This window comes from Gekko japonicus, unplaced genomic scaffold, assembly GCF_001447785.1.
Source record: "Gekko japonicus isolate JY-2015 unplaced genomic scaffold, Gekko_japonicus_V1.1 scaffold525, whole genome shotgun sequence".
NCBI lineage: Eukaryota > Metazoa > Chordata > Lepidosauria > Squamata > Gekkonidae > Gekko > Gekko japonicus.
The window spans coordinates 455345-469247 of NW_015163620.1; the positions used below are offsets into that span (position 1 = coordinate 455345).

The 13903-nt window shown below is 41.9% G+C and overlaps 1 protein-coding gene across 1 annotated transcript in view; it reads left to right on the forward strand.

The window, feature by feature from the left end:
* PTPRQ (protein tyrosine phosphatase, receptor type Q) overlaps positions 1-13903 on the forward strand; it is a 204611-nt gene that overhangs the window by 151070 nt on the left and 39638 nt on the right. The window contains exons 48-49 of the mRNA XM_015407447.1: positions 1813-1912; positions 4051-4179. Coding sequence (XP_015262933.1) covers positions 1813-1912; positions 4051-4179 — 229 coding nt within the window. The remainder of the gene's footprint in view (positions 1-1812; positions 1913-4050; positions 4180-13903) is intronic.

The following is a 13903-nucleotide window of genomic DNA, read 5'->3' on the forward strand; positions in this document are numbered from 1 at the left end:
AAGAATCCTGACATAGTGGCAGTTCTTGAGTTCCTTCAAGAAGCTCTGTAACTTAAAACACCAAGGAGATGTTGAGAACATTGGTCAGAAATACCCCTAATTCACAATTTAAGATTAATAAGGATCCGATTTGCAAATGGTGGCCTTCACAACCTAAAAAAGCCTTGTTCCGAGTCAGATACTATAAAAGACTCTGGCCATGTAAGGGTCTGTGTATCCCTTGCTGGTGGTTCTTTTCTGTCGTTCTTTTCTCCCATCATTCTTCCTCATCCATCTTTTGGCATGTGTTCCACAAGAACTACAGAAAACTCTTTGTGAGATGCTACTGTGCATCTCAGCATGGCAAGGAAAAATTTCTGGTGCTATTTGAACCAGCAACAGTTACTACTGTTATGCTATTGCTAGATTTCTGGTCAGGACCCAGCCCTAATAATAGTATAACTATATTTAGAAAACTATAATAGTAGATAATCCTTAAAAATACGTTTTTCTAGTCTCTGCTAAAATATATGAAATAAAGAAGTACTTTTGCAGGAAATGTATTTGCTTTTATTTTATTTATATCTCTCCTTATATATAATCGTGTTTTCGCATGGCAAGATTCGATGCGCGCCAAAATCAGTTGGCTGCCGGCTATGTCAATCACAAGGTCTCTCTATCCATTGGCTATGTTCCCTAATTCCCTCCCACACAAGTGGTGCCCAGCGTCTCCACCTCAGTATGCTGAGAGCCACCACGCAGGACGGACGCTCTGGCGGCAGAGTGGTGATGAGGCTGAGCCCTCTCATGAAGCCACTGCCGTCATCATGGTCAGCCACCGGCAGCCCGTTTCCCTTGGCCCCGGCCTCTGTGGAGGGCTGACAAAGCAGATTGTAGCGGTTCCGTCACTGGCTCTGCGGGGTGGCCAGCAGCTCTCGCCTCCACGTCTCTCGCTATCAGTTCCGCCGGGAAGCCGGGGCACCCCGTGCCTGCCTGAGGAGGGACAGGCCCCATCGGTCTTCCCCCTGCCAGGGCCAGCCGTGTCTGCCTTACACCCCGCGCAGCCCCCACAGCTCCCCCTGCGGAGCCTTGCTTCCCAACTCCTTCCCCACCACCCAGCGCTTCTGCCTCAGACGAGCCAAGACAGAGGGAGGCGTTGGCACCCCCCCATTCCCACATCTGGCGGCCCCAGGGGAACAGCGGTAGCCACTGCACCTGCCGGGGACTTTCACCATTACTGCCGGCAGCGAGGTCAACAGGGAGACAGAGGATGTGGATCAGCCCAGAGGAAAGGAGGAAAGGCACTTACGGACCGTTCCACTGCCCTCAGCCCCAGGGTCTCGCGATTTCTTTCTGTCTCCCTCCCTCCGATTCTCTCTCTCCCCGAAGAGTCTCCAGACCCTCTTTCTAGAGGCCATTGCATTCATTTCCGCAACGGGCCTTATTATTAGTTAATGAATAATTGAAAATAACTTTATGATATTTCCGCAGGGCCTGTAAAATGGAGCTGTTCCTCCAGGCTTTTGGTTGAGGTGGCAGATGTTCAACCATTCTGGCCTCCCCAATTTATGGCCCCTTCCCAGTGTCTTGCTGTTTCAGACAATACTATTGGGCACTGGAATTTTCTGGAGTACCTATATTCACCTGATATAAGGCACGGGGTTTGTTGTTTATTGTGCCATCTACTGTTTCATTGGTTTTATTGTTTTATTGATTTTATGCTGTAAGCCGCCCTGAGCCCACTTGTGGGATAGGATGGGATATAAATCAAATAAATAATATTAGTTTTCCTTAAACATTTACTTGAGATTTTGCTTGCTTTATATACTACAGGTGATGGACTATCTGAAAGAGCTGTAGAAATAATACTTGCAGTTACTTTGTGCATACTCTCTGTGATTCTTCTTGTGGCAGCGATCTATGCCTTTGCACGGTAAGTACATCACTGGTTGTTCAGCTGAATTATTTTAGATTTAAATAGTGGAATCAACTGGACTTTTCTCCACTAGGTCTAATGTTGCAGTATTCTTGCAGCACAAATATATCTATATCTATCTATATATGTGTGTGTGTGTGTGTGTCTGTGTGTTTATATTAATTTGTAGCTGAATTCGTTTTTGGAGATGATACGAAAGATCTATTACTACAGCTCTAAATGTTTTAAAGGCTAAATGTAGCTGCAGCTGTTATCTGGAGCATAAATGTGGAAGCTATTATTCAGTGCTACTCTTGAAGTGGCCCAAATAAAGTTTTGAAAGCTTTACTGAGATGTCCATCTAATACGTGGGCCTTTATGAAGAAGCAGGACAAGGGTCTGTAATCTAAGGGCCTTATTTTTAGTCTTAATTATTACATTAGGATCATTAAGATGGAATGGCTATAACTTCCTAAATGCAGCCCAATATGGCAGGTATCTCAGATAAGTGCCCGTGGGGAAAGAGTTAAAATCTTGATTTCATTTGTGATCACTGATTTGAGTATTTGCCTTTAAATAGCTATTCCGCCATTGAATAGCAAAACTGGATTTAATAATATTGATAACCAAAACAGCCAAGCAGCATTAAGATGTCACAGACTTTTCTTGTCATTTTTAATTTTTTTAAGAAATGCATTCATGTCTGAAGTATTTGTTGGATTTAAGGAGTTGTATACCATAACTTACACAACTCTTAGATTTCAGTCTGTTGCTGTGGAAGTTCTAAAAGAAAGGTATCAGAATCCCAGTATGAATGTTGAAGTTATAGTTTTGGCTCTAGGGAAACTGAGGGTCCTCCTCATTACCTGTTGAAATACAGTCCATGTGCTGGAATCTAAAGGAGCAAATGGCAAGTGGAAATGCAGTCAGGGTTATGCAGCGGGGCAAAAGGGCTCTGCAGGTTCCATGACCCCGACTTGCACCATCCCATGTAGTCCCATGCATTTTCTGACCGTTCCCCAACACATAGGAGCAGCTTTCAGGAAAAGAAAGGGACTCCAGCAGAAAGAGGGAAGGGGGGAATATTTATTATGTAAACTCTATTCCCAGTTTTTTTTAAAAAAAAGTTTAACCCAGTGTTGCTAACCAAAAATAAATTCTGGGCAACTAAGCAGAAGAGAGAAAATATATTGATAGCTGTCAATAAGTCTGTTAACAGTAAAGTAGCTATTTTTGTAAAAGTAATTTTTTCAGATAAACAAGCCTATGCTATTATTAAACAAAGATTTCTTGACATCAAAAGGCAAGAACTTACAGAACGCGCAACCAGCAGATGCTCCGCAAGCAGGTTGTAGACTTTTGACATGGGCTCTACTGCGAAGTGTCTGTCAAGTTTAACTGCCCCACATCATCGCAGAGCATACATGCTTGAACGCTTTAATGTTCTGCCATCGGAGGTGCTTTTAGGGAGGTACCGCCAGATACCATATGTAGACAGACTTTGCCCTTGCTCTCTAAAAGATCCACTACACACACCATACTTCATTGCTCCCTTTATAGGGATATCCGATCTCGTTTTATTACTCCACTTCTAGAGGGTAAGAGCTGGCATTCTGATGACTTGAATACCCAAGTGTAAATGACTGATGCATCTTAGTATTTTCCCATATTTCCATGAAGTTTTGTGCTTTCATGCCAATAAAGGGTGTGTGTGTGTGTGTGTGTGTGTGTGTGTGTGTGTGTGTGTGTGTGTAAAAGTAACAGCAAAATACTCTGGGGTTTCTTTGGTAGGAGAGCAGGCAGCGATGCTATCTTCTGTGCTTTTTTAAAATTTAATTTGTCATTATACTACAAAACTGTATTCAGTCTAATTTTCTATATTGTTACACCATATATTTGACATAGTAAATAACTGTTTTTCAACATTATTTTGAAGTACTAACTTTAGCAAATATGCCAAGAAATAAATAAGTGGAATATATCTCAACACAAAAACAGTGACCAGCACCACTTTTCTTCTTATTACTGTTTTCATACTACTAACCCTTTGAAATATTGAGTATAATTTTTACTGAAGATTGTCTTGTGAAGTCAGAAGTTATGGTCGATACTTAACATTCTTTCCCACTCAACTTTACCTGTGGTTTTTGGCTTAGAATTCGACAAAAGCAAAAAGAAGGAGGCACGTACTCTCCACGGGATGCTGAAATTATTGACACTAAATTTAAACTTGATCAATTGATCACAGTGGCAGACCTGGAAATGAAGGATGAGAGGTTTACACGGTAAGTGTACTCCTTAAGGAAAACAATAGTTTTGGGGTTCTGCAGCCATGACCCTGTTGTGACCTTTTACTAGTTTGGAAGTATTTGTGGAGTTATTTATACAGGTCACAAAGATCCACTTTCAAAGGATGACCTCCATCCTCCAGCTACTTCTCTCAGGAATTCAGAAAATCATTTGTTCTTCCTGTGTTCTAGAATGAACCCTAAATGTAAATCACTATATAATTCTGCCAAGGTTTATTGCACTCTTTATAAATGTGAGCAGTTTTGAGGCTCTGTGAGTAGTTTTGAGATCTGGATATTCTTCATGACTAAATATTAACTCTGGAGGAATGTTATTGGTATTCATTTTGATACCTGACCACCTTTCAAATTTCCATCAGCACTATTGGCAATACCATGTAGTTGAGAGGATGTTGAAACTGGAGCTGTGAGATCTGGATTCAAGGGCCTAACTACATGTTATATTGTCCTTGTACCCTCCCCAGGTTTGGGTTGGGCAGACATGAGTCATAAATTCCATCCTTGGAACTTAATTCCCAGTCATGCTGGGCTTGATTTGGATTAGAAACACACTACACAGGGAGAGGGGCTTAAGCCTCCCCAGTGTGCTATTTTCCTGACCTAAAATGGTTAACACATGAACCTACTTTATACTAAATCTGTTCCTTGTCCTATTCAAGTCACTATTGTCTCCTTAGACTGGCCGTGGTTCCCCAGGGTCCAAGGCAGAGGTTTTTCATATAATCTAATACCTGATCCTTTTATTTGGAGATGCCAAGGATTATACCTGGACTTTCTTTATGCAAAACAGTTGCTCAATCACTTACCCAAGGCCTCTCTCCTACATGTATCTCACCAGTACATGGAGTTTCCTCGGGGGGGCATACAGCAACACCCTTGGGGCCATTTCACGTTGAGAACAAGGTGCTGGGAGGAAGTCTTAAACCTACTCTTCCCCATGCACTGCAGCACAATCCAAATTAGACTGTATGTGGTTGGGCACCACATTGGGACTGCACATGTGCTTCCACACAGAGAGATATCAAAACGGTGCCCTGTTTGTTGATACAGAGCACAGTAGTGGTGTTGTTGGTTTGCACCTGCATGATTTTGTGTCAAAGAAGGTCTGTAAAAGAAGCAAGAGCAAGGCAAATTGGCCTAAGTTCCAAAACACTGATGTATAAGGAAGCCTCTAAAGAGGACCAAGTACCTGTACCGAGGAATTAGCACAGTATGCTTCCCAACTCAGGAGAGAAGCATCGGTGGTTAAAGAAATAGTTTGGACTTGAACCCCTGTAACAGATTGGGTTCTATAATCCACTAAAGCAGTGGTTGAGGGGTATACCTTGGACTCAATAGCTTAGACGTTTGGGTATGAACCTGGGGATAGAATGTGTGGCTGCACAGAAGACAACTCAACAAACAAGTTACAGGTAAGTGCAGCACTATTTGCCCAGGCTGGAACTTGCAATGCTTGTCTTATCATGTGAGTCAGGGATGATGTGAGGAAAACATCGTATATAGTGTCCTCACTAAATAACCATAGCTTAATCACTATCTATCAGCCTAAATTACCATGTAGCCCCTTCAGGGGATGATGATTGGCACCCTGACTTTTTTGAAAGAAAGGCAGTATAAAAATATGCCATTAAGTAGAATAGTAGCAATAACTTTTTGTTACATTTTAAAAGAACCAAAAGTTTGCTTCTGACTCTCCTTTTAACAGTTCAAGCCCATTCCCTTCATATTACCTACATATCAGAAACTTAGCTTTGGATGTGTACTTACTAAGCATTGTTCTTCGTGATTGTGCTGCTAAGTACCATGCAAGTACCATGCAAGAAAAGGTACATGTGCAGCATGAATTTGGGTACTTAGCCAAAATGCCAAGAAGAATCCATCGAAACTAAGGTATTATAACCCAAATGTCAAGAGAAGATGATTCTCAAGTGACTACCCAATATAAAGTCCCTCAGGGGAGGAATCCTGTACGTAAACATTTTCACTAGGGGTACTGTGTCCCTAGACTGATAGGTCCATAACCCCCTGATCTTGACAGAGAAAATGACTCTCATGCTAAAAGAAACAAGCAGTGCCTCAGACTTTGCAAGGTCCCCCAGGCTAGACTCAAAGGTCTGAGTCCTTAGTAAGGACCCTTAAGCTTAAGCAAAGTTACTCTCATTCCTAGAGAGGAATGAAGGAAGAGAAAAAATGTTTTTTCCTCTATCCTGTGAAACACTGAATAAACTGTAAAACTAAAGACAAGATTAGTTCCTGTGGTAGAATGGGTCTGCTCCGACCTGCTGGCCCTATCCCACCCTGCCCTCCTGGGTTTTCCCAACACCTGGAGGGGCTTTGCTTTCTCTCTCAGGTAACCTGCCACCACCCCATGACCTTTGTAAGGAATTGCCCACTGGGAGGGTCAGGACTCTGAGCTTCCCTTCCAAGTTCTGGGGCCTTGCCTCTATGTCTCCCACTGCTCAGTGCCTGGTCACCACAGGGACCATTTACTGCCTTGTGTACCCCTGGAGGAATAGCCATTTACCAAATGACTGCATTCCCCCAGCATTCCTTTTAAAATAGCATGTCCAAGACGGTGGAGATCTGTGTGGTACAGAGAACCACTACCACCTCCCAAAGTTATAAAGTATTTATTAAAAAGAAAATGTTCACAAGAATACTTTTAGCACAGCACCAGATTGAGCAAGGGATTCAAAATAAATGGAGGGGGGGAGAGGAGGAGATTGGATTCATACTCCACCCTTCACTACTCGAAGGAGAGAGCGGCTTACAATCTCCTTTCCTTTCCCCTCCCCACAACAAACACCCTATGAGGTAGGTGGGGCTGAGAGATCTTCCGAGAACTGCTCTTGAGAGAACAGCTCTGAGAGAACTGTGACTGACCCAACATCACCAGCAGCTGCATGTGGAGGAGTGGGAAATCAAACCCGGTTCTCCCAGATTAGAGTCTGCACTCCTAACCACTACACTACAAACTTGCTCTCTGCAGCTCCTTTGTCCCTCTCTCTATACATGCCCTATCAGATGTTAAAATATAGGACAGGCTACTTAGCTTAGGAAGTTACAGATCTCTACAGATTTTTCATTACCTTGAAGCTTCCTTCCAGATCTTCAAGCCAGCACATGGTTAATGGCTGCCTCCTCTAGACCTCAGTTAGGAGTTCTGTCTGCTCTGATGGACTCCACAAAAGAAACCCTCCTTGTTCCCCTGAGCGTCATCACCTCTCTTTTCCCCATCCACTAACCAAGTCAGGCCAGGTCAAAGAGGCTTTTCCTGGAGATCTCCAGTTTCTTCCTTCCTGAAGTCTCTCTAGTATTTAATTCCTCCAAATCTCTGTTCCCTGCTTGGAGGGGGGGGGGCTTGCCCATCCAATCGTCTAGACTTGTTAGCATTTGTATGAGGGTAGGCTGAGGTAAGTCTGGAAAGCAATTGAACTGACTTACCCCCTTCCTGCCTGTTCTCTGCCCAGAGGGAGGGGACTTGTAGAACTCAGAGTGAAGGTTTTGCTCATTTCAAATGTCCAAAGAAAAAACTACATTTCTTCACAGTCCCTTAAAGCCACCCCGTGCTTATGGGACATAGACAGATCCTCCCATGCCAAATTGGTATCATGTTCTAAAACACAGAGAAAAGTGTTTATTCCATAAAACCCTTGGTAACATAGAAGACTGAAGAGGAGAGACCCTGTTAGAAACTGGTGAATTTGTAAAGGGCAGATAAGATTCTTTTACTTGCTAATCCTCCATAAACTTCAAATCAATTACCACCTAGCACCCAAGAGTATTAGTATCTAGATCTTTGTCATAGCTTGAAAGACTGAAGAAACTCCTTCCCAGGAGATCTGTCCTCCCTCGCTTCTGCTGGCAGTGGCTACCCAATTCCAGCAGAATGGAGGGGGGAGATTTTCCAAAACCCATTTAAAGGGAATGTTTCCTTTAAACTGGTTTTGCAAGCAAGCGCAGCACGGGAGTGGAGTCCAAGGGGCGTATTCACCACTTCTGGGTGAATTCAGCACTTGGACTCCACTCCCATGTGGCGGCCACCCCATCTAAACCATATATGTGTGTGCCCATAGATAGGGATAATGAAATATGTAAGCCGCTCAGAGACCCCTTGGGGGGGGGGGTTTCGAGCGGGGTATAGGTTGAATGTATAATAATAATAAAGGGAACATTCCCTTTAAATGGGTTTTACAAGCTATTTCAGCACTCCCTTTCACTCCCCCACCCACTTTCAAGCTAGGTGGACCTCAGCCCATCTATAGTCAAGGCTTGGAAAAGATGAGGAACAGGAGAAAGGCTGGTCCCTGAAACCCCAAACTTGCTGTGGCCATAACTATGTATGTTAATAGTCTTATGAGAAGGCCAACATAATGGTTGCCTATCCCAACTACCCTGTACTTTTCAAGCTGCACAAACACAACTGCTGCCTGACAAGTTGTGCAGGAAGCCTCCCTTCATCAGGAAGGCATGGCAGAGGAAAGGCCCCTTTAGGGCCATTTTGGCTGCCCAGTCCCCACCCCTACATGCCTCTGTGAGGTCACTGCCAGCAAACCTTCTTGTACCACCCATCCAGCCAATATAAGGGAGGGGAGTTTACCTCTGTGAGACCATCATCTGTAGCATTGTTTCTTCTATAGTCATCACTCAGATTCCTTATTGGAATGGGGAGGGAACTGTACTGCCATGAGGTCTTCTTCCATGAGTGCTTCTTGGTACACCCTGCTGGTTAGATCAGGGAATGGAGTGCACCTCAGCAGGGCCTTAATCCATGAGTGTTTTGTTGCCACAGCCTCCCATCATAGTGTGGAAGGGAATGCACCACCATGAGACTTTCATCCATGAGTGGTTTGTCACGGCTGAGGAGAGTTGGGGAACTCACCTTTGTGAAGGCTTTTTCTGAAAACAGTAAGGTGTGAGGCTCTGCCTTAAGGAAAAGAAAAAGGGCTGTGAAAGCATAAAAAATGGAAGTCATCTTGCTCTAGTAAGAGCAAGGTCTCTGACTTGCTGTTTTATAGCCAAACAGGCCTGGAGAAGAAATTGTTGAGGGAAACCCCTCCAGCGATTGGAGGGGTTTCCCCGGAAGTTAAAGCTGTTCCACCCTTGCTGCTGGAAAAGGGGAATGCCTTTCAGTTCAAGTATTCTTGGAATCTTCTTCAGCTAGCCTCCATATTCATCGATCCCACATGTGACTGCACAGATGACCACTAAGAACATCACACACAGCTAAGTGTTGCACTGGTTTTCTCTCCATTCCATTGCCTCAGGCCAGCCTAAGCCATCATTAATACTCATACAAATTCACAGGAATGATGCTGATTTCTCTTTCAGTAATTTATGGGGTTTAATATAGTTTAATATTATACCTTTGAAGAAATTATAAATTGTACTTATTTATGTTCTGTCTGTTTTAAATTTTTGTACAGCACTATATACAGCTCGATTTTAATTAGGTTAAAAAGTTAAAAGAGGCTTGCTCATTATATCCTTTTAAGCTTATTAAGTTCACTGGATGTAGAAGGGTATAACTCTTTTTATGACTGAACTGTTAAATAAATTTACTTAAGAAATCTCAGTACTACCGGCTCTGGCCTCTTAGCAGAAAAAAAAGAATTGGGCAGTTGACCTGTACCATAAACTGAGTGTTCATTTTCTCTCTGTGTAGTACACTCAAGCAATATTTTGAGCTATATGTAAAGAACCATAAATAGATGTTCCACAAATTCGGTGGCTAGTGACTCTGCCAATCTGATCGATTGATAGCAATAATGTGCACTTTATGAGTTGGACATGAAAGTCTTATAACTGTTTTACTTAAAGCAAAAGTCAGCACTTTAATTAATGCCACATTTTATCTCACCTTTGAATACTTAATTATAAATGGGTTTTATTTCCAGATATTCCTCCTTTTTCTTTAGACGCAAGGAGATATTTGTCATCCAGTAAGTTACTGCATGGCTGAAGAGTCCATGTGTGATTTCTAATGTGCTGTGTTCACTTGTGTGATACTATGCCTTACTGACTTTATCAAACATAAATGTTTATTTCGGAATGCCTAGGTACATTTTTTAATATTTTTGTCCTGGGTTTGAAGTTCATAATTCTGGACCATTGATTTGTAAATAATAAAGGGCCCTTCCAGATGACAGGATTATCCAGATTTTATCAATACTCCTATATGAGTATTATGATTGATCAAGAATTAGAAGTATAATGTTCTATTCCCATGCAATGAATGCTGAGGGAAAGCCTTCCTGAGGGGAAAATAATTGTTCTCTGCTTTAAAAAAAACAACAGAGGAGAAAGTGGCACATAACCAGATATAATGGTGCAAACTGTTTTCAAAAAATACATTTTTAAAAATCACGCTATGGCAGATCAATTTTCATATGGCAGAAGGGAATTTTTGCCAGTGTTCACTACTTTCTTTTTCTTTTCAAAGGTCCACAACAGACGTGCTACTGTTAGAAGAAGTACTCTGTTAAAAGACATGGGGATCACATTCAACAGCTGAGTAACAGCTGCACATTTATAGTGTGAAAAAAATCATCTAGAAAGGCTCTCAAGAGTAGATTCCAGTGACCTTTTTACCTGTGATAAAGTGATAGAAATCCTTTTAAAAGTTTAAATTTAAACTTTGCAAATCTTATTTGTAATGTTTACTAAACTCAGATTTACCTGCAAATAGTTTAGAATCTCCCTATAATACAATTTCTGGAGAATCTCTACAAGGAGTTCATTGCAAACAGTTAATTTACAATACAAAATATGATCATTTGAGTTTTGATAGTGGACAAATGGTCTCTTCATACAATATGGAGTATACAGATAGGGTCTAGATTCTCTACTATTTATCCTGTCTCATATGTGTCTTGCCAGTTCTCCTCAATTGTTAAATACTGCAACATGTGTGAAGGAGCTTCTGCCTTCGTCCCCTGTGCCAGTTTCCTGATCTGCAGTGGCACTAGAGTGCATTATTCAGTTTGTTGGAGAAACCTAGGGGCAAACTTGTGGGTTTTCCCAGCAGCCCAAATAGCAGCCTCCCCCCAGGATTGTTTCAAGTTGGGAAAATGATGTGAGCCCCTTCTCCATGTGTTCCACAGCTTTGATCCAAATTGGAACACTTTTACTAGGGGTCCCCCCCCCCCAAGACAGCCACACTTCTGAAATTTTCAGTGCTAATATTAGCGTTTCCAGATCAAAACGTCAGTAATAAAATTAATTGTTTTGGTTCCTGTGACTGTTCTGCCTGTGCCTCAGCCCAGCTGCAACACAGTTCACTTCCTGTGTCACGAATACTTCCATTTGCTCAAGGCATATTGATAAACATTGATCTTGCTGAAATGGAAGTACTAGTGGCAAAGGAAGTGAGCTGCGATGAGGCCAGAACAAAGCAGCTACAGAATATAGTCATAGAATCCAAGTTTTCTTGTGCATATGAATGTCTTGACTACTGTGAAGTAATCTAAAGTCTAACACTGAGCTACACTCTGGTTGTTAGATAAAGAATATTATGGGGCCCTTTCATAAGGAATTATAGTTCTGTGCTGTCCTTAAAGGGTTAGCCTGATGAAGCTCTCAATTAGGTTGTTGAAAATTAGTTCTCTAGTTATTTCTAGCAAGTGCTTGTTGTGCTTATGAACTAAGCCTTTAGTCTACGTATTCATTTCTGTGGTTTCCACTGAACAAGTCTCAATTCCCGGTGGATTTCAACTGACTGACCTAAGGAGTAAGCTGATTCTGTGTGACAACATAAACTTCATTCACCATTGCCAACATAAATAAATGAGTTTTTTTCTGAATCTAGACAAAGAACTCAAATGAGGGTGGAAGGGGAGAAAGTCACTCTGAATTGAAATTTCAGCTAATCTCACCTATCATTCAAGACAAAAAAAAAATATGTTCATAAGCCACAGTCTTTGGTCGGTCGGTCAGTCAGTTGACCTTTATTGGCATAAAATACCTTTAAAAGGATTACTGTGTATATACACACACACACACACACACATACATATACATACACACATTTAAAACCAAGTATAACCATACATATAAAACATAATGTAGAATAAAGCAATTACTCATTGTAAGTTTTCCTGATGTAGCTTTATCGTTGATTGTAAAAACATGGGCCGAGTTCAGACTGGCAGTTTGAAGCAGGAGGGAGTCGTGGCAAAAAAGAGCCAGAACAAACTGTTCTGGGTTTTCCCATTCACACTGCAGCGACTGATGCGGGAGCATACCGGGAGGAGGCACAAGAGAGCGTTCACACTGTTGGCCCAGAGGCATGGCTGTAAGGCGCGGCTTTCTTTTTGGTAATCTGGAGATTTGCACTTATGCACATAAGCGCATAAGAAAACTGCAGCTTTCGGCATTCACACTTTGTTGGTGCGGAATGGACGAGGGATAATCGCGCTTTCCAGGGTTTGCTACCACTTTCACCAGGTATCTTTTAAACTCGGGAGTGAAGCGTTATAAGACGGGTTGAGTATGGGTGGGGAACGCCTGACAGATGTGCCTGTTTGAACGGCCCCTTTAATCCGGTTGTGGAACGTTTCTGAAACGTGCCTATATCGGGGCAAACTGCCAGTCTGAACATGGCCATGGCTACGTTCTTTGATATTTCCAGAACAGTCATTTAGAAGACGGTGCACTTTTAAAGCATCAGGAAGGTTCGTCATGTTGGCTAAAATAGAGTTTAAATATCTAACATGTAAATCCACATAAAATTGACAAGGTAAACCAATATGCGAAACAGTTTCAATACATCCAGAATTGCAACTATATTGTTATATCTCCCATGCAAGATTGCTGATGGTATTACATTGAATCTTGCTAGAGAAAAGGCTCTGTGCTGTTCCGGTACTTGTATACCAGATAGATAAGGGGCCATTCGGCCTACCGTTAGGGGAATCTTAAAGTTCAGGGGGGAACAAGATTTGTTGGCTAAATTGTAAAGCCTTTGTATTGCAATGTCGAGGACTCTACGTTTAATCATCTGAAAAGCGCCTGTAAATGGGAGCATGAACAGTGAGTCCAGTGGGATACACATGGCAGTTATTTTATTCTCAATGCGTGATAGCCATTTGGACATATTTGACTCTATGAGCATTTTTGTATAAGGTTCCCTTGGTCTACATTGTAATGAAGACGCAGCCAATATTTTACTGTCATAAGCCATGCACCAGATTCCACAGAATTTAACCCAGTTTCTAAACATAAAGCTGCGTAAGGTACACAGCATGGCATTCCCATGATCTTTCGGAGAAATTTGGATTGAACACATTTGATGGTACCATTGAGTGCACCTATCCATATTGGAATACCATACATGAGTTGTGAAATTACTTTGGCCTTAAAGACTTTTAATGCAGATAGTATGAATTGATTGCCTCTAGTGTAGAAAAATTGGGAGATGGTGGAGGAATTGTCGTTAGCCTTATTTATTACTGAATTTCGTTGCACAGACCAAGGTGCATTATACTGCAAGTGCAAACCTAAATATTTAAAAAAAATTACTTGTTCAATTGGTTTGCCTCCAATTGTCCATTTGAATAGTTTCCAGGTTTTGGAAAATACAAGTATTTTTGATTTTTCATGATTTAGAAGTAATTTATTTGTTGTAAAATATGAAAGGCATCTCTTTAGTAAATGCTTTAAGCCAACTTTGGAGCAGGACAGTAGTACCATGTCGTCTGCA